Raw genomic sequence first — 19,296 nt, 5'->3', positions numbered from 1 at the left:
GCATACAGAATAAAACATTTCCTATAAGATGAATCAACTATGGAAAGATCATAAGTTTCAGTTATTCACCCCCCCACCAAATTTTTTCTTTTTGTATTAGTCCTAACTGCTATTTGAAATTAGTCATTATTATTTGCAAAAACAGTGAGGTATAAGATTTCCTGCACTCAGAAAAATTCTCAAAGATCAACTATTTACAATAAGCAATCTGTAATTTTGAGGTGTTTGGGCCTGGAGCTGTGGCTCAGTGGTAGAGCTCTTGCCTACCATGTGTAAAGCACTGGGTTCGTTCCTCAGCACCAAATAAATAAATGGAATTGTGTCCATCTACAACTTAAAAAAATTTTTTTTTTAAATCTTGTTTTAGGGCAGCGGCTTGGGAGGTGGAGGCAGAACCAGAGGTGGAGGCAGGGAGATCCAGACTTCTAAACCAGCCTCAGCAACAGTGAGGAAGCAACTCAGTGAGACCCTCTCTCTAATAAAATACAAAACAGGGCTAGGGATGGGGCTCAGTGGTCGAATACCTTTGAGTTCAATTCCCAATACCACCCCCCGCAAAAAAAAAAAAAAAAAAAAAAAAAACTGTTTTAGGATTGGGGATGTGGTTCAGTGGTTAAGTAGCCCTGGGTTTAATCCCTAGTACCCCACCCCACCCCAAAAAAAAAAAAGTTTTAGACATGAAAATCCTGTCTTATTTACCTATATCTTTTATTGAAAGTAAATACTTGAAATATTTTCAATAAATTTATTGCTTTATAAGAGGCCTGTAATGCCAGCAACTTAGGAGGCTGAGGTAGGAGGATCCAAGTTTGAAGTCAGCCACAGTCACTTAGTGAGGCCCTAAGCAGCTCTGCAAGACCATGTCTCAAAATAAAAAATAAAAAGGACTGGGGATGTAGCTCAGTGGTTAAGCACCCTTGGATTCAATCCCCAGTATCAAAAAAAAAATAAAATAATAAGAGTCCAATTGACTGGTTGTCTTATTACTTATAAATTACATCAACAAAGAGGTAAGTAGTTTTAAGAAATACTCAGATATTGAAAATTCTAACACTTCATCTAGACACTATTCATTTTATTCTGACATGGAACACTTCACATACTGATTGAATAATTTCTGGCTTATAAACACTGTAATCATGAACAGTATAAAGGTTCAGGCTGAAGATGTGTTTCAGTGGGGCAGTGCTTGCCTAACATGCACAGAAGTAAAAGTAAAGGAGGTTTCTCACCTTATTCTTTTCACCTTCTCAGATCATACTTAGAAAGCCTTAGCTGCCTGCTACATAGTAATCAAGGTAAATAGCTACACTTAATAAAGCAATAAATTTTCTTGTTATTTTTAGTATGCCAGCACTACAGATAAAACTGTAAAATTATAACAAAAACAGGAAATAGCAATGTAATTTTTAAGTACACACCACAAGAGAATTCTTTCCAACAATTCAACGACCTAAAGTGGACAGAAAAATGATAAAAGAACTAACTGCAGTGGCAAAAAGCTATCTTGGCCTGGGGATGTGGCTCAAGTGGTAGTGCGTCCACCTAGCATGCGTGAGGCACTGGGTTCGATTCTCAGCACCACGTAAAAATAAAGATATGTGTCCACCTAAAACTAAAAAATAAATATTTTTTTAAAAATAAGCTATCTAAGCCCCACTTATTATTCAGGATTTGGTACTTCTGATTCCCCTTAACTGACAAATGTCTATTCAGTAATTTTAATGACATCCTGGACTTTCACAGTAATGCTGAATATGAAACCACCATTAATTAGTCTGGGCTTTGTACATTAGAGCAACATAACATCCTACTGAGATAACATCAAATACTAACATCTAATACTTCTTCCCATTTTTTTTTTTTTTTTTTTTTTTTTGGTGGTGCTGGGGATTAAACTCAGGGCCTTGTGCAGATGAGGCAAACACTCTACCAACTGAGCTATATCTCCAGTCTGCCCCCCATTAAATTTTATATGAAAACTCTAAGCTGCACTCAGTGGCATGCACAGGCCTGTAATCCCAGAGACTGGGAAGGCTGAGGCAGGAGGACAGCAAGTTCAAAGCCAGACTCAGCAATTTAGCAAGGCCCTAAGCAACATAGCAAGACCCTGTCTCTAACTAAAATATAAAAATGGGGCTGGAGATGTGGTTCAGTGGCTCAGTGGCTAAATGACCCTGTGTTTAATCCCTGGTACCACAAAACAAAAACAAAAAACTCTAACCCGAACAATTCCTTAATTTTCCCCACTTCTCATCCACAACTTAACACTGTAGCTTAAACTTCCTCCAAATGTATCCTATCTAGTCTTTGGGGATAATTTCAAATATTTTCATCGCAAGCATTTAAAGAAATGAACAGACTAAACTGCAGACCCTTAAGTAAGATATTTCACCCCCTGCACAGAGTTGGTGAGTTTGCTAAAGATTTTGTCTTACCCTCTTACAATTTCATCTTTTGAGTGAAAACGAAGAAAAACACCAAATGAGATGTACACTGAGCCGTGAGTGATCCCAGGTCAGCCTGATTCTCTGCCAGAAAAGGCCAGATAAGATTTACTCTTCTTCTTGTTGTATACGTTTCTTTCTCTCTTATCCTCTCAATCAATCTTCCTGTACATGATTATACTATTGTAATTCGTCAGTAGTTACAATACTTCACTTTCAAAGGAATGCCTTCCCCACTTGGTGACTACTCTCTAAAGATACTTGGACACTTTACATTTCTCAATTCCATGACCAACTATAAACCTCGCTCACCGGAGGAGGTAAAGTTCCTAGGAGACCACAAGACCCCAAAGGATTTTCTAAAGTCTCTCAGATCTTCGTCCCAATCTTAAACCACATAGACATCTAAGGGTTCCCACAAACAATGAGCTACAAAAGTCCAGACTAAACGGAAAGAAGAGGAAGTATCCGAACAATACTCAAACTCAACACAGGACCGAAAACACAGTCTCCTCTATCATCCCAGTCGGCTACCCCCACTGCCCTAGTTTAATCAAGGTATTAAACTCGAGAAATGATCCACGAAAGTGGCAGGAAGAAAAAGCTCGCTCCGGCCGGTCGAAGCCGTGATGCTTTTTCTGCCGAGTGTAAGTAGGCAAGCCAAGGGTCTGTAAAGAATGGAAAGCTGAGTGATCAGGGGGAGGGGGGAATTAGGGCGCCAGAGCTAATCCCCCGCCGTGGCGCTCGGTGGGAAGGGGCAGCAGGCGTGCTCCCTGGAGAGCTAGGCAAGACGGGCGGCGCTGGCTTTCGGGTCAAGAGAAGGGTCGGGAGGGCTGGGAGTCCCGCCGGTGGTGGGTGGCGCCAGGCAAGGGAGGAGGCTCAGAGAGGAGCGAACCAACGTTTCGTAGGAGTGCGGGGCTAGCCTTTCTCGTAGCCCGAGCCCCCCGAGCTCATACCTCAAACCTGCTCTTGGTCACTCCGTTCACGTCTCTCCTCATGGGGCCGGCGGGTGCGGCCCGGGCCGGGCGCTGCGGCGTGCGGAGTGCAAACACAGGGGCCCAGGGCAGGCCCGAGAGTTCCGGGACCGGGAGCCGGCGGCGGAGGGGCAAAGCAGGGGGCGTATGACGGGCAGCAGAGACTTCTAGGCTACTGCGGGGCCTCCGCCACCTCCCGCGGCTCCAGCGGCCGCGACGACGGCTCGTCGCTAGCTCGACTCTCTCCTCAGCCTCAACTTCAACCCAAAACAAAAACACTCCCCACCTGCCAGCAACGCCGCTCCTCATTGGGCAGAGCCGCCCGGGCCTCGGAACGCCGGGGGAGGGGGAGGAGCGCTCGGCGGCGGTGCGAGACCACCCCTCCCCCACCACGGGCGCAGCCCCTGACAGTGCGCCCGCGAGCAGCCGGAGCTCGGCGGCGGTGGTGGCTCGACCCCCTCCCGCCTCCGAGGCAGGCCAGCCCACCGGGAGAAGGCGAGGCAGGGAAGTGCCTAAGTGTCTATGTGTTTGTGTAGGGGGGGTGTGGGGCGGGAGCGAGTGCGCGCGTGCTCGTGGACTCGTGAGGGAGAGGAAAGCAGGAGGACAGCACACCGCACCGGAGCCCCCTTTTGGCCCAGAACCCTTCTCCTCCCCTCCGCGGGCAAACAGGCACGCACCTATATCCACACAGAACCTGAGCTTTCGGCCTAGTCCTCTCAAATCCTAGGCTTGTCACTAACTCCCCTGTACCCGGGGTTGGCTCACACATCATTTCTGACCACCCAACTCCCATCCTCTATCACTCACTGTCGCCTTGAACCCAAAGTGCAGGAGGCGGTCCCTGCTTGGAGCCATTTTCCTCCTCTGTTTGGATGTCTCTAGATTGGGGCAGTAATGCCGTGGCCGCCGCCGCCGCCGTCGTCGCCGCTGCCGTAGTTGCTGTCGCTGCTGCCGCTGCCGCCGCCGCCGCCGCCGGCGCCTCCTCCTCCTCCCCCGCCCCAGTGGATTGCATTACGGGGTGCTACAGGGAGGCCTGGGGGTCCGCTGAGGGGCGGATGTCTCCCAGTGCATGGCTCGAAAAGGCTGGGCCTAATTGCGCTCAGGGGGAGGCCGAGTGCCCGGTTCTACTGCGGGGGTGGCCCCGAGGCCACACCTCAGGCCTGAGGGTCAGAGGGTGCAGGGCTAGAGCCGGGCTACCATTCCTCCGGCAGGGGGAGGGGCGCGCATCAATGGGGTAGGGGCAGACGAGGCAAAAGTGCCTTTGGCTTCCCCGCCCCTCCGGAGCTGCTGGCGTCCAATGGACTTTAGTGCCCGTCCGCCCTCCAATCAGGGCACTGGTTGGTGAGAACCTGAGACTGACGCAACTTTGGCGGGAGAAACAAGCGTGTGAGAGCGAGTAGGCGGGGGCATTTGCCCGGTAGAAACTGACTTTCGTCACTCTTGAGCGACTTGTGTAGAAGTTGGTCCCTGTCATCATACCTCTATATTTTAACAACTAGGGAGTTCTAGATGCTGGAATTTGTGACTGATTCCCGTGAACTGAGGCTCAATTAAAAGTTGAGTTGCCCCTTCAAAAGAAACTAAAGAATAACATCCCAAAAATGAAATATTATAAACTGTATGAAACCCCAGCAGTCCTTGCATAAGCAGCAGTATATTTGTTATGCTCCCAAAGCAGTTGAGTTTGTCTTCACACCCCTTTTAATTAGTGGTTTTAGTGACTGTCAGGCTTGTTATGAATCTCATTAAGAAATGAACATTTAAGAGCACCAAGTACTGCACATCGTTAAGGATAAACATATTTTAGCTGGCTTCTTACCCAACTCTTAAAGCACATTAATAACCTTTCCTTTATATCCTAATAAGCAAGGAACCCTAGCTTCAGAAAACTTCCTCAGGTCCACAAACCAAGATCTACATGTTCTATTTCCTCTCTGGTCCCAGATACTTTCAATGTTTCTACTTCACTTCCACCAGTGTAATAAAACAGCCTTTAAATTTAGTCACACCTAAGAGCTATTTTCTCCCACATGACTGATCCATGTGGTAACAACTGCAAAAGGCAGAAAAACTGACACCCAGAGACAAAAAAAAAAAAATCTTGTCTGAGATGTCCATGCCTGTGGACCCATGTAGGGAACTTAGGGAAGACATTACTTTTTGACTTGTTTCAATTTTTTTTTTTTTGAGAAGCTGAACTGAAGATTATACAAAAATTAAAATATTAGACATAAATAGGTGGGCTGAGGTTGTGGGCTCATGGTAGAGCACTTGCATAGCAGGTAAGGCACTAAGTTCAATCCTCAGCACACATTAAATTAACTAAAGGTTAAAAAGTGCAAAAATTACACATAGGCATATGACTTTTTATCAAAGAATTTTATTTGCATGTAAATAAACAGGTTTTTTATTACGTTTTAGGGGGGGAAATCCCACAAATTGTGTCTACTTTCAAAAAATGAAAAACCCCAAAGTATTTACAGAACGGTCATACACACAGAAAATCAAATTTGAAAGAATTTCTTTAAAAAAGGCCCTCCCCACTGCTCCTGATGTACATTTTTTAACTCAAAATTTAAAACTCAGCACTTACAGTTGAGCATCTTTCCCAACATAGTTTCTGAGATATTAAATACTTTCTGCCCCCTCCAGAAACAAATTCCAGGATAGAAATAAAAGGCGGGCAGAATAGAAATGAGGAAAATTTCTGAAAACAAGATTGCTTAAGGATTGCAAATGCTTCCTATACTTACATCTGCTTTAAGTGACTCAACTGTGGATACTGTATGAATCATTGGCTCCCTGAAAGACTTTCTTCTGAAAATTCATGATATTGCTGCCCTAGATTTTCAGACCTAGGCCTGAAAAAGGAAAATTCTTTTCAAGAGTCACCAACCTCAAGCCTGGTTTTGGCAAATTATATCCTGCTTGCTCTCCCCACCCCTTTAAAAAAATACTTGTTTTAAGACACTGGATTTTAATTTGAAATCTTCATGTACATCAGAGCAGATTTTGACCAAGAACCCCCAACATGAAGCCAAAAGACAGAAGAGGAATCAGGTCAAACTGAGAATACATAAGACACCAGCAGCAGAAGAAAGGTAGAAGTTGACTTCATGTCCTTGCCGTCTTTTGAAACAGGAGAATGAGTACACCTAGACGGGAGGGAGGTGTCCCAGGCTTGGTTTATTCTGCCTCTTCTCCTCCACCCTGTGGAGAAATGCAGTGTTCCCTGGTTCTCAGGCAGGGTGAAGCAGTTTAGCCCCGGCTCCCTGTTAAGCAAGTTCAGATGCTGGGTCAGTGTGTGGGGTGTGCCCATCGACAATTCAGGGGCTTATCCTTCATCCAGATCCTAACTCGGGATTCTTTGATCTGGGATGAAGACAGAAAGAGAGAAAAAGCTTCCCAGTTTACTCATTTTGATATTTGTTGGCTCTGCTTGGGGAGCTGAGCCCCTGATACTATGCAGTACATTCCCCACAAGATTTTCCCCACCCAAAACAAACTTAAAAACCATGTAACTTTTTACTTTTCCTGCAGAAACCAACGGGATAGGATTCAAAACTAGGTGACAAACTTTTGAGAAATCCAACCTGTTGTATGTCTGAGAGGCTGCTACTGTATCAGCATCACAAGATAAAGCACTCTGGTATCACCTTGCCCATGTCCTTCTTAGTGTCACCCAAGACATTTGACTCTGATATGGTAACCGATAACTTTTCTTGTTCCACTTTGCAATGTTTCATTTCCTACTTCTTATTACGTTGGGACTTGTACAAAAGTGGCAGAGTTGTTGAGAGCTGATGACCAGTAAAGGGAGAACACTAGAGGAAATGAGAGACAGTCAGGAAAGAAAGCCAAAGCAGATTTTCCAATTCTATGCTAAATCCAACCTGCAGAAAGAGCTGAATATAGAAATCTTCTTCCGTATCTGATGAACTCACTCCACTTATGACACACAAACGCACATGAATCACCTGGCTTTTTTTTTTTTTTTTAAATCCAGAAGTGTTGTGCTGGGGATTATGCCTGCCCCGCTGAAACAGATCCTGAATGGAATCATCAGGAATGGCACAGTGCAAGGTGTCAAAATCAAAGTAAGGCCGCAGAATTTTGAGAGAACCCTCCAAATACTGAGAACTTCTGTTGTACTCAAAATGGTCTCCTGGATTTCTATATTTGTGAGAAGGGCTTCTTTTTGATGTCCCCCAGAATCCAGATTCAGACCTGTTTCTCCAAAAAGGTCCAATTGTGTTGCTACATAGTAGCAAGGGTTTATCTTCATGCTCACCTAGCATTCCAGGCCCCTGTTACTTCAAGTGAGCTTGAAATTGTTTTAAGTGAACTATGGCTGCAAAATTTTCACTGTCTTATCTCAGGGAGCATACAGTGGAGTGGTTAAAGTCTGAACTCCTCCTTGTGATGAAGAGAAACAAAGAGCCCAGCTCTTAGGAATGGCATCAGTTCTCCTGCAAACAAAATGCTGGAATGCGGACTTTTGGCACATTGTAGAAACAGGAGAACTATTAATTCTATAATGATTTTCATGCCAGTGGGTCAGGAAGGCTATCCCACATTATACCTTACTGCATCTGAAAACATGTTTACATCCCCAAAAGCCACCCTAAGTTTATTTTCTTTTTTAAGGAAAAGATAAAACATTACTTCCATAGGGAGATAACTCCTAATATTCCTATGATGTTGAACCCTATGAAAAACCTCCTAAAATGAAAATGTCATTTTGGTTTTTCTACTTAACTCCAAAGACAGGCTCTGACTTATTAAGTCTGCTTGGGCTTAATGCTAAAGTATCAGCAAAGCTACAAGCTCTCTACCATGAAATAAGCCTTCCTCTTTCACCTCCCATCATTTTGAACCCTGAACCTCATAGATTTAGAAAGAAATACTGTATAAAAACAAAGGGTTAAAATATTACAAATAAATAGCTAAAATCATCTTCCCTCTCCCAATCACTCCTAAGAAACAGACACTAAACATTGCTTAAGTGTCTAAAATGACCCAAGTCCTTCATTTGCCCATGCCTCAAATGGACAACTACCCAAAGGTGAACAACCTTCATGCAAATGCATCAAGGAATGTATTGCTTTTTCATTTTCTGCCCAGCCCTTCAAATTCATGCACTAAAGTGAGTTTAAAACATGGCCTAAAAATGGAAAAAGGGAGAAAAAATATATATGAATATTTCCCAAAAAACTGTTTTCCCACCCTTCCATCTCCTTACATCCCTCCCTCCCCCTCCCTTTTGTAAGCACATATTTTTAACATTTTCTTTCTGGTAAAAGAATAAGGAATTCTTGATAACCAGAATCAAAACCCTGTGGTCTCTTTAGTTGGGTCTGGATATACCTTTCTGAATTTACCCAGCTTGATGTCAAAGCTATGACTTTTAGGATTCTTAAATCAGACCTGTCTGACTCACCCCTTATGTTGGTTTACATAAAAACTTATCATTAGTTTCTTCTCTGGCTACATTTGTTTAGAAACCTAGGTTCCTAATTGCCAATCAGAGCCACATCCATTAGATCATCATCTTCCTCCCCAATCATAAAGTCAGGGCTGAGCCTTGAGGGCCTATCTGCGGATAAGATTGTGTTACTTGTCATAGACAAGGACTGGTCTGAAGAGATAGGTGATTTAGACCAACTCTCTGGCTTGATGCTATGAGATTTTTTTTTGTCTCTGTCTCTGTCTTTGTCCCGGTCCCGGTCTCTGTCTCTGTCTTTTACTTTCTTTTTTTCCTTTTTGTGCTTCTTATGCTTCTCCGTGCTATATTCTGGAAGTGGTCGGATACCATCATCTGAGCTAGGGCTGTTCTGGTAAGATTTCTCTGCTATGGAGGAGCCTGACTCACTTTCACTGTCCAGATTTTGGGGAGTATATGCTGGTGACTTACTATGGCTGGGAGAACCACGTTCATGCTTTGGAGTGGAGCCACTGATCAGTGGAGAGCCATAGTTTTTAGAAGAGGCCATCTGTGGTCTGAGGCCTTCTCCACTACTTTCCCCAGGTTTCTGCAAAGTCACTTTGGCTTTAATGCTGGGGGAGCCACCATCATGCTTGCTGATAATAATTTTTGCCACACCTGTACTCCCCACATTTTTTGACTCTGAGGTCTTCTTAGAAGAATCCACTGAACCCCCAGAAGTAGAAACCTTTGATTTGTCTTTCTCACTTTTCTCACGTTTGCCCTGGAACTCTCCTCCAGACATATTATGTTTTGAGGACATGGGATGGCTAGAAGAATTTGTGCTCACCCCCATCTGACCATCCATTGGATCTTCACCCCCAGGTCCACTGGTGACTACTCCATGCTTCAATTTATCTATGACAGCTGTCAGAGATGGCTTCTTATTTCTGCTGGGAGATTTCCCTTTGGAGCTCCCATGCTGGTTCTGAGAGGACGACATGGAAGAGCCACTTGAGGAAAATGAGGAAGAAGATGCTGTACAAGAATTTGATGATGGAGGAGTTTTCTGAGATAATGAGCCTGAGGATCCTAACCCTGAAGATGACTTCATGCCAGAGCTTGAACTAGTTCCAGACATATGAGAACCACCAGAACCTGAACTGATTGGAGACTTGGCTTTAGAGGATGGAGGAGTCCCAGGAACAGGCTTCATTGGAGAAGCAAGCTTATCAGAGCCTCCAGGAGGCCTTGAGTGAGAAGGGGATATGTTTGGTTTACTTAAAGAAGGATTCATAAGTGATGATGGCTTGCCTTGAGGTTTCATCTTTGTACTGCTAGAGCCACTGCTCAGACCATGCTTGGTAATGGGAGAAGAACCTGGCTTTCCCCCAGACTGAGTTGAATTTTTGGACTGACCAGATCCAGAAGACCCTTGGCTGGTATACATACCGCTACTTAACTTGGAACTTGATGAGCCTTCTGATTTACTGCTTTTCATCTTGCCTGAGGTGGAAGCAGAAGAGGAGGAAGAGGAGGAAGAAGAATGGCTATGGTGGCTTTTACTGCCTGAGGAAGACACAGAACCACTGCTGGTATACTGACTATGAGAGGAGGGCTTGCCCACCATCACTGTTCCCTTGGGAATCTGAATAGTGATTTTGGGGATGGGAGGTGTGGAAATACCTGGGGGAGTTTGAGATCTTCCTGAACTGCCTGGAGATTTGGATCCACCTGTACTGGTAGGTGGGGTAAAAGGTCGATTAGAAGAACTGTGGGATGGAGACTTTCCCTCTGTGTCTGCCTTCTTCCGCTTTGGAGGCTTATCTTTGCTTTTACCATCATTAGAAGGAGTCCGGCTGCGCTTTCCTGGTTTGCTGTCTAATCCTGGGCCTGACAAACTACTATTACTAGTTCCATTGCCTTCTTTTATCCTTTTTTGAGTCTTTTCTTTCCCTAACTCCCCAGCGGTCATTAAAGGACTCTGACTACCACTGTGATGCTCCAAAATATCTGCAGGACCCAAAGCTTTACCAGCTACTGATATAATACTGAAATCAACAGTGTCAGCTTGGCTATTGCCTTTAAATTTTGTTTCCCCATTATCACCTCCAAGCATTGGCACCCCCAAAGTACTTAGTGCCTGAGATGCAAATCCTTTGAAATCATCATTATCCCCACTTTGGCTGCTTTCATCAAAATATTCTTCTCCAAAACCACTTTGACTTTGACTGTTCAATAAATCAGGATTGAAATCTACTCCATCAGGAAAAAAATGATTGGTAGGAGAGTCACTACTGGGGCTTCCAGCAGCATCTGCAATAAGGTCAGCTGGATCAGTATATGGATTTTCATTATTATTAGTTTGAAAGACGTCAGAGTCAAAAAGGGCACTCTGAGAATGCCCAGAACTTGAAGAATCCCGAACAGGGGTGCCAATGGGTGGGCAATCATCACTAGTGCTGGGAAGCTTAGAGGCTTCTTCTGCAATGTCTGAAAGGATATCAGTTACATCTGGGCCAATGCTGTCTGAACTGGATAGTCGGACCATCCTTTGAATACTGGGTTGGGGATGAGGTACTGGTTGTGGATAAGTTGTTGGAGGAGTACTACACTGGCTTGGAGCTGGAGTAATGTGCGGCGTATCCAATGTGTCAGCTGCCATATTGACATCAAAGATAGGGTTCTGCGAGTCAACATCCATTGAAAATAGCTCCCTCTGAAAGTCATCTTCAGTCTGGTGCTTGGGTTTGTCAGGTGGTAATCTTGATGACTTCTTCTTCTTGGTCTTGTTGCTCCCCGGGCATATTTCCATCCGGGGTGAGCCAGAAGAGGAGTTCTGCCTTTCTAAAGGGCTGCTTCCATAAAGGGTTGAGAAATCCTGGGCAGGATTATCTTTAAGAAGGTTCATGAGCATCGGGTGGTTCTTGGTGTTGCCGGCCATCGAAGAGACAGGTGGCGGCGTGTGATGAGGAGGGGTCGGACTCGAGCCAATGGTAGACCCCCCGTTCCCTGTGATTTGCAACAAACTGGTAAGAATTGGGTTCTGAGACACCTTGCTGAAGTCCTCCCCATGGCCCACCGACTCATGCCGATCTTTGATGCTCATGCTCATATTAAACAAGGTGGTAATGGGACCCCCCGGAAAGGTGTTGGTTGGTGTAGTGGTACCACTCATTGGGTTGTTGCCTGTGGTCATGCCATACCCTGGGCTGCTAGCCGGGGGCAGGTTCTTTTTCACCATGTCTTCAACTGTCTCTGCAATGAGGGACAGTGCTGGGGTGTCAGCCTGAATGGTTTCAGCCTTCCTCCGAATAGCCCTCATCGTCACAGGGATGGACATACATCTGCAAAATAAGATGGAAAAAACAGATAATACTGCAATAGCTGCTGAATGAAACTCATTTTTCATTTGGAAAAACAGGCTCTAATTTTGCCCAAGACTTAGATAAGCCATCAGTACTTTGCAATAAGCAAGTTTCAGGTAAGACAAGTAAATCTGTAAGGCAAGAATAGTTCTATCAAATGCCAAAGCTTTGGATATATTCACATTCTAAAAAAAAAAATCTCACTTAGTAGGCAATTGTTAACCTCTTATGAAAATATACCAAATCAAACCATAAATGAGTCCAAATGATTGGATTTCATATTGAACTAAAAGGAAATTGCTAATAATAATGGAACACAGTAATAGAATACTTTCCGTTTAGGGCATTACATGTTAATTAATGTGATCTATTGTTTATTTTAGTGAACCATTAAAAAAGTCTTTTCATCCATCAAGTCGTAAACCTTATTGGCTTAGATCATTCCAAAGCTATTGTAAAAAGTGCTACAGCTGGTGTGAAATCATGTTTATTTCAAAGTAATGCACTTTTTTTTAAAAAAAAAAAGTTCAAATGGTCCAATTAGTCTTTTTTTTTTTTTTTTAAATACAGAGTGAGAGAGAATTTTAATATTTATTTTATTTTTTAGCTTTCGGAGGACACAGCATCTTATGTGGTGCTGAGGATCGAACCTGAGCCGCACGCATGACAGGCGAGCGCACTACCACTTGAGCCACATCCCCAGCCCCAAAGTAATGCACTTTTAACTTTCCAGATAAGTATTTCAAAATATTCACTTGAAAAACATTTTGCTCTAAAACATATGTCAACAAACTTTTCCTTATTCCACCAGACAGAAATAGTATTGGTTTTGTAGGCCATAGGCGTTTTTGTCCAACTACTCTGTCATCTTAGCTTAAGAGCTGCCATAGACATGTAAAATGAACATCAGAGTTCCAATAAGAATTTATTTACCAAAATAGGCTGCTAGGACTGGGGTTGCCTAGCATGTGTGAGGCACTGGTTTGTTTCTGAGCACTGCATATAAATAAATACAATAAAGGTCCATTAACAACTAAATACTATTTTTTAAAAAATGGGCTGCTAGTTTCTGCTTAAAAGTTACATATTAATGTTTCTGGGAAGATGATGACTTAAGTATATTCTCACATATTGACATTTCATGGTTTATCTTTTAAAAAGTGGCAAAAGAGTATAGGTGAAAGAAAAGTGCATCTTACTTCAGTTATCTCCCACTTTTAAGTACACTAATGCCTGACCTAAAGTTACCTACCTTATCTCCTATTACTCCATTGTGATATCAAATTAAAATAAAGAAATTCAGATCACTTTTAAATCCAAAAAAACAGATAAGAGTGAATTCAAAGGAATGACTGTGACTTTCTCCTTTATTTCCAATTCACTCTAATATTGAAAACATACTCTTAGTGGACTCTGATGGAAAAGGGTCAGTGCTACCTTTGAACAACTTTGGCAATGAAGTCATCTGTGCAGATTAGTGCATCTGAGAGCCCCTTGTAGAGTTTACAGCTCACATGTGTTGAGTCCTGCACATCCATTACCACTGAAAGACAAAATATAAGGAAGATTTTTGTGATAGATTGTTTCTGACCTTCTAAAAGATACAAGGAACAAAGTAGCTCCCCTGAGAGAGGTGTTAGCCACCCACACAACTCACCACACACCAGGGAGTCATTCACAGGGTGCTGGAAAGATACACTGAAACGGGACTCTGAGAGGGGACACACTTCAAACTGGAGGAGGCCGGGAGAATCTAAAAATCAAAAAAAAAGTTCATAAAACAACCAAACATAAGACATGAAACCAATAACAATCCTTAAATATACAGAGTAAAATTATTTTTTCCCTTTTTGGAAACTAAATTTCTCTCTCTTTTACACACACACACACACACACACACACACCCCTTCTAGGTCATCACTTACAAATGACAGAAGGAATCAGATTCCAATAAATTCCAGTTAATTGTTGAATCTTGCCAAAACAAAAAAGTAACTAAACTTTCAAATTTTTAATATGAAGATATGATACCTAATTTTTTTTTAAGCACTAGTGATTGCTAGATGAGTGTTGTACCAGTGAGCTACATCTCTGTTTTTGTTTTTTTTTTTTTTTTTTGTTTTTAATTTCTTAGGTGTAGATGGACTCAACACAATGCCTTTATTTTTATGTGGTGCTGAGGATCGAACCTGGGTCCCGCCAGTGCTAGGCAAGCACTCTACCGCTGAGCCACAATCCCAGCCCCTGAGCTACATCTCTTAAGTTGTACTTCCTAAACAAAATATTCTGGCAACAGAGGCACAAAGATCACATACTTGCTCCATTGCTCCCCAGTGTAAACTCATTTTTAGTACCCTGAAGCTATGTGGACAATTCTCCTAAGATTCAAACACATGAAATGTTCTGTGTCATTACTCCCAACTTTTACAGAAATGCTTTATGCCCAAGGTAAAAAACTAATCAGCTAGAGAAGTCAAAATTTATATCAAAACATTTAATAACTAACTGTTTGAAAACCAACAGAAATCTAGAATCCTGAAAAAAGGGGCACAGATCTCACTTTTCAAGCTATATGATAGCTGAGCATGGTAGCACATGCCTATAATCTCAGCAACCCAGGAGGCTGAGGCAGGAGGATCTCAAGTTCAAAGCCAGTCTCAGCATTTTAGCAAGGCCTTAAGCAACTTAGCAAGATCTTCTCTCAAACACTAAAAATGGCTGGGGGTGTGGCTCAGTGGTTAATTGCTTCTAGGTTCACTCCCCAATATCAAAAAATAAAATATGATATTATGATTTGCAGTTCTCCAAAGAATGGGGAGAAAATATACTAAAAGACTAGACCAGGAAAGCACTGTCCTAACAACCTAAAATTGAGATATCAATAAATTGTTTCTCACTACAACAAGGTACCTGCCACAAGCATGACTTTAAAATACCCAATTCATTACTAGGTTTAGAAAAAGTTAAGTTCATGGAAAAAAAAAAAAAAGTGGTTTGAAATACCAATTTGAACAGATTAGTCCCATCAAAATCATTTGTAGTAATTAAAGTAGATTCCCAATTCTTCCCATTGAGGTTTAATTCAATTCATCTGGGTATGAAAACCAAAGAAAGGAATTTTTATGTTAGATTTAAAAGTTCCACAGTGTTTTGATCAGCCACCAAATTCAAGAACTATGGGAATAGTTAGTTCCCATCTTCCAGTAAGTATATCAAAAGGAAAGGCGGTACCTTCTTTCAAAATAGTTCTTTTGACACAGCTTCCAATTAGGGTGTTATAGGCCACCTGGTGTCTGATTATATTCAGAATAAGAGGAACTCGACCAGGGTGCTGAAAGGTGATTTTGTTAACAAGCGTTCCCTGTAGACTTCTGCCATCGGGAAGAGGAGCATCCTTGTTGAGGAAATAACAGTGTTGCTGACCTGGAAGAGCCTGGGCAAAAAGAACAAAGTAAATGAATACTATTTACTAATCCATTGTATTCTGACACAAACTACCCTAAAAAGTCTATGGCTCAAAAAGCACAGCAAAGTCTTAGAAAGTAATAGAACTCCACAGTATATTCTCTGACTAGCAGATATGATAAATGTTAATCAGTTGCTCATCTGGCTGAAAGTACTCCTTCTTAGGAAAACTCTGTGCTGGTGCAATCCTAACTTAGTTAACATAAAACTTCCTCAGAAATTTGTACTAAAGAGGTTTCTTTTTTTTGAGAGAGAATTTTTTAATATTTTATTTTTAGTTATCGGTGGACACAACATCTTTGTATGTGGTGCTGAGGATCGAATCGGGCCACACGCATGCCAGGCAAGCGCACTACCTCTTGAGCCACATCCCCAGCCCTGTACTAAAGAGGTTTCTAAACCATAAGTGCAATATCTGTTGTGGCTTTTTCTTCCTTTTCTGTTTTTTTCCTTTGGTTAAGGGTGGTGGGATTGAACACAGGGCCTAGTGCCTGCTAGGCAAGTACTCTACCACTCAGACATATCCCCAGGCCTTTTCCCAAAAATTTCATTTTGAGACAAGTGCTCCTAAATTGCCCAAGCTAGCCTCAAACTTGTGATCCTCCTGTATCAGCCTCCGAAGTAGTTGAATTACAGGAGTGCACCACTGTACCCAGCTCAAAATCTGTATTTTTAATAAAACATTCTTTTTTTTTTTTTTAGAGAGAGAGAGAGAGAGAATTTTTAATTTTTTTTTTTTTTTTTTAGTTTTCAGTGGACACAACTTCTTTGTATGTGGTGCTGAGGATCGAACCCGGGCCGCACGCATGCCAGGCGAGCGCGCTACCACTTGAGCCAAATCCCCAGCCCCAATAAAACATTCTTTATAATTACAATGCACTCAGAATTTGTGAACTACTGATAGTCTAGACTGTCATCAAACATTCAAAAAAATTTAAGCCCAGATGAGGTTTTGCAACATTTCATAATTGATCCATCCCAATACTTTGTTCTTTTATGTACTTAAAGGACTTTTCCAATTATAAACTTATGGTGCATGAAACAATAAGAATTTTTAACATCTAGCTGTAAGCTTATAAAAGGCAGGATACCATTAAAGATTTTCATCTCTTTGAAGAATGTCAACAAAGAAATATTCACTGCTGTTTCCCAACTCGGAGGCTCATGGTCTTTTTCTTTAGTATGTATCAGAGATTTTTGTAATTTCTTGTCTGAGTGAGGAAACAGGTCATGACCAAGCCATCTAAATGAAGGTGTCAGACCCCACAATGCTATAAAGAAGATTCTGATCTTGGGTCTAAACATAAGTTACAACATTCGAGCTCCACAAGGCCTTACTCACAGCATAAAATCGCATGTTGTGATTTAAAGGAATGGGGTCAGGATCCTTTGACAGCTCAAATTGAGTGATCAGTTCATAGAGGGGTACGTAAGTTGGCTGAGTCTCAAATAATGGAATTCCTAGGGGAAAAAAAAAAAGATTAATATAATGATCACATTAAGATCAAAATGTTCAGAGCTCAATTTTCACTTCATGATTTTTTTTTTTTTTGGTACCAGGGATTGAACTCAGGGGAACTCGATCACTAAGCCACATCCCCAGCATTATTTTGTATTTTATTTAGAGACAGGGTCTCACTAAGATGCTTAACACCTCACTTTTGTCGACGATACTTTTGAACTCTCAATCATCCTGCCTCAGCCTCCAGAGCCACTGGGATTACAGGCATGTACCACCGCACCCAGCTCCCTTCATGATTTTTACATTCACCCCTTTATTTAAAAAATACTTACTAAGCATTTATAAAACATCATTAATATATATACCCCTGGTTACTTCTTTCAGGTCTACAAGACTATAAGCAATCCAGGGTAATCTGAATTTTCTGCTCACATTATACCAAGTATTAGCTCCTGTTGCTCAAAATATACCAGCAGTTTGGTAAAGACTTTAAATAAAAAGAAAAAAACCAAAAAACTCACCTGTGCAGTTTTGCAGTTTCTGAACAAATGTTCTAGATACTGGGATTGGTTGGGGAAATTTCAAGAAGAAACAAGCAGGAAGATCAACACTGTTGGCACTGGTGATGGAGGAGAAGGAAGGGGTCCTTCAAAAAAAAGGATAGGAGGAAGAGTTGGATTTTGATTTGGTATGAAAATGAAAACTCCTAACACTTATTGTTAGACATGTATCCCAGACAAGTATTTACAGGGTCTGTCAAAGGTCATTCTTTGAATTTCCTTCTAACAATTCCTAAACATAATCTGTTAATGCTTTCAAACATTTATCCGGGACTAGACTTAATGATACAGCATGTATTCAACACAGGCGAGGAGCTGAGTTCAACACACAACATTAAAACTCAAACCTAAAACAACACATTTATTCAAGGCAGAGAATGTTTGCTATGAGCAGACCTTAGAAGAGAAACATTCAAATAAATACTGTATATAAGGAAAATTAATGAAAAAAAAAAAGTAGTCAAGCTCTAAAATTTCAAGTGGTAAGAGCCAAATGAAACATTATTTCACATTGGTATTTAAGTTAAAAATATGGACTTTGCTTATGTTTAACTTATGTTTAACTTACCATTTATTGTCAACTGGATGTGACCCCATAATCAGTGGTGCAATTGGGAGTTTATACATAGTAGATGTCCCTTCAATTGTCACTGATGCATTCATGCCCAAAGATCGAGGAACTAGGAATAGGAAAGAAAAAAGATATTCTTCAAAATAACACAAATTAGCCAACTGGATGTGACCCCATAATTAATGGAACAGTGGCACACACCTATAATCCCAGCAGCTGGGGACGCTGAGACAAGAGGATCCTGAGTTCAAAGCCAGCCTCAGCAATGATGAGGTGCTAAGCAACTCAGTGAGACCCTGTCTCTAAATAAAATACAAAATAGGGCAGGGAATGTGGGTCAGTGGTTGAGTGCCCTTGAGTTCAATTCCCAGTCCAAAAAATAAATAAATTAATTAATTAAATGGATCACATTAAAAAACAACAACCTCATTATATATCAGCCATAACATATCAGATACTTAATTCCTATATAATTTCATGGGATAGAAGTTATCTTTTTAGCAAACCACTACTTATTTCTGCCAGTAAATAAAATACAAGAAGCAACAGATTCCAAGAAAAAAAAATTTGAGCCAGGCACAGAGGCAAACACGTATAATCCCAGCAACAATAATTCTGAGTCACTGGAATTACAACACTGTACCACCAAGCCTGGCTTCAGAAAGAAATTTTTTAAAAGGGCTCATTAACGACATATATTTTATCCAATTTCAAAATACATTTTAAAATGATTATAATTATGCAATAGAGCCAAGGATTGAAGTTATAAGAGGACCAAATGACTTATTAGGCCATTTCTCACTATCTTTTATTATAAAGTTCAAGTAGAAAATAACATCCATTGCTGTAGTTCCTTTAGTAAGTTGACTATCCTGTTCTCCTATAAAGAAATGAGAAAAGGCTAGGAGAAGTACCACACACCTATAATTCCAGCAACCTGGAAGACTAAGACAGGAGGATTCTAAAAGTGAAGCCAGCCTCAATAACTTAGACCCTCAGCAACTTAGTAAGACCCTGTCTCAAA

General features: G+C 41.7%; 2 protein-coding genes across 9 annotated transcripts in view; both read right to left on the bottom strand.

Moving 5' to 3' along the window:
* Fbxl20 (F-box and leucine rich repeat protein 20) overlaps nucleotides 1-4,376 on the bottom strand; it is a 108,622-nt gene extending 104,246 nt beyond the window's left edge. For 2 of the 3 annotated variants that reach the window (XM_076869795.1, XM_076869797.1), the window contains exon 1: nucleotides 4,229-4,376. In XM_076869795.1, coding sequence (XP_076725910.1) covers nucleotides 4,229-4,276 — 48 coding nt within the window. In that variant the 5' untranslated portion in view covers nucleotides 4,277-4,376. Of the gene's footprint in view, nucleotides 1-3,403; nucleotides 3,674-4,228 lie in introns of those variants that run through there. The other variant, XM_076869796.1, reaches the window with a different exon arrangement.
* Nucleotides 4,377-6,579: 2,203 nt separating this feature from the next.
* The window catches only part of Med1 (mediator complex subunit 1), a 36,349-nt gene continuing 23,632 nt past the window's right edge, over nucleotides 6,580-19,296 (bottom strand). For 2 of the 6 annotated variants that reach the window (XM_076869789.1, XM_076869790.1), the window contains 7 exons: nucleotides 18,270-18,381; nucleotides 17,663-17,787; nucleotides 17,022-17,140; nucleotides 15,446-15,647; nucleotides 13,872-13,967; nucleotides 13,652-13,757; nucleotides 8,663-12,193 (listed from right to left, as the gene is read on the bottom strand). In XM_076869789.1, coding sequence (XP_076725904.1) covers nucleotides 8,935-12,193; nucleotides 13,652-13,757; nucleotides 13,872-13,967; nucleotides 15,446-15,647; nucleotides 17,022-17,140; nucleotides 17,663-17,787; nucleotides 18,270-18,381 — 4,019 coding nt within the window. In that variant the 3' untranslated portion in view covers nucleotides 8,663-8,934. Of the gene's footprint in view, nucleotides 6,794-8,662; nucleotides 12,194-13,651; nucleotides 13,758-13,871; nucleotides 13,968-15,445; nucleotides 15,648-17,021; nucleotides 17,141-17,662; nucleotides 17,788-18,269; nucleotides 18,382-19,296 lie in introns of those variants that run through there. The other 4 variants (XM_076869792.1, XM_076869791.1, XM_076869793.1 and 1 more) reach the window with 4 other exon arrangements.

This window comes from Callospermophilus lateralis, chromosome 11 (genome assembly GCF_048772815.1).
Source record: "Callospermophilus lateralis isolate mCalLat2 chromosome 11, mCalLat2.hap1, whole genome shotgun sequence".
In the NCBI taxonomy this organism is placed as follows: domain Eukaryota; kingdom Metazoa; phylum Chordata; class Mammalia; order Rodentia; family Sciuridae; genus Callospermophilus; species Callospermophilus lateralis.
The sequence above is the reverse complement of the archived record's forward strand: the minus strand, read 5'-3'. Positions and strand labels throughout refer to the sequence as shown.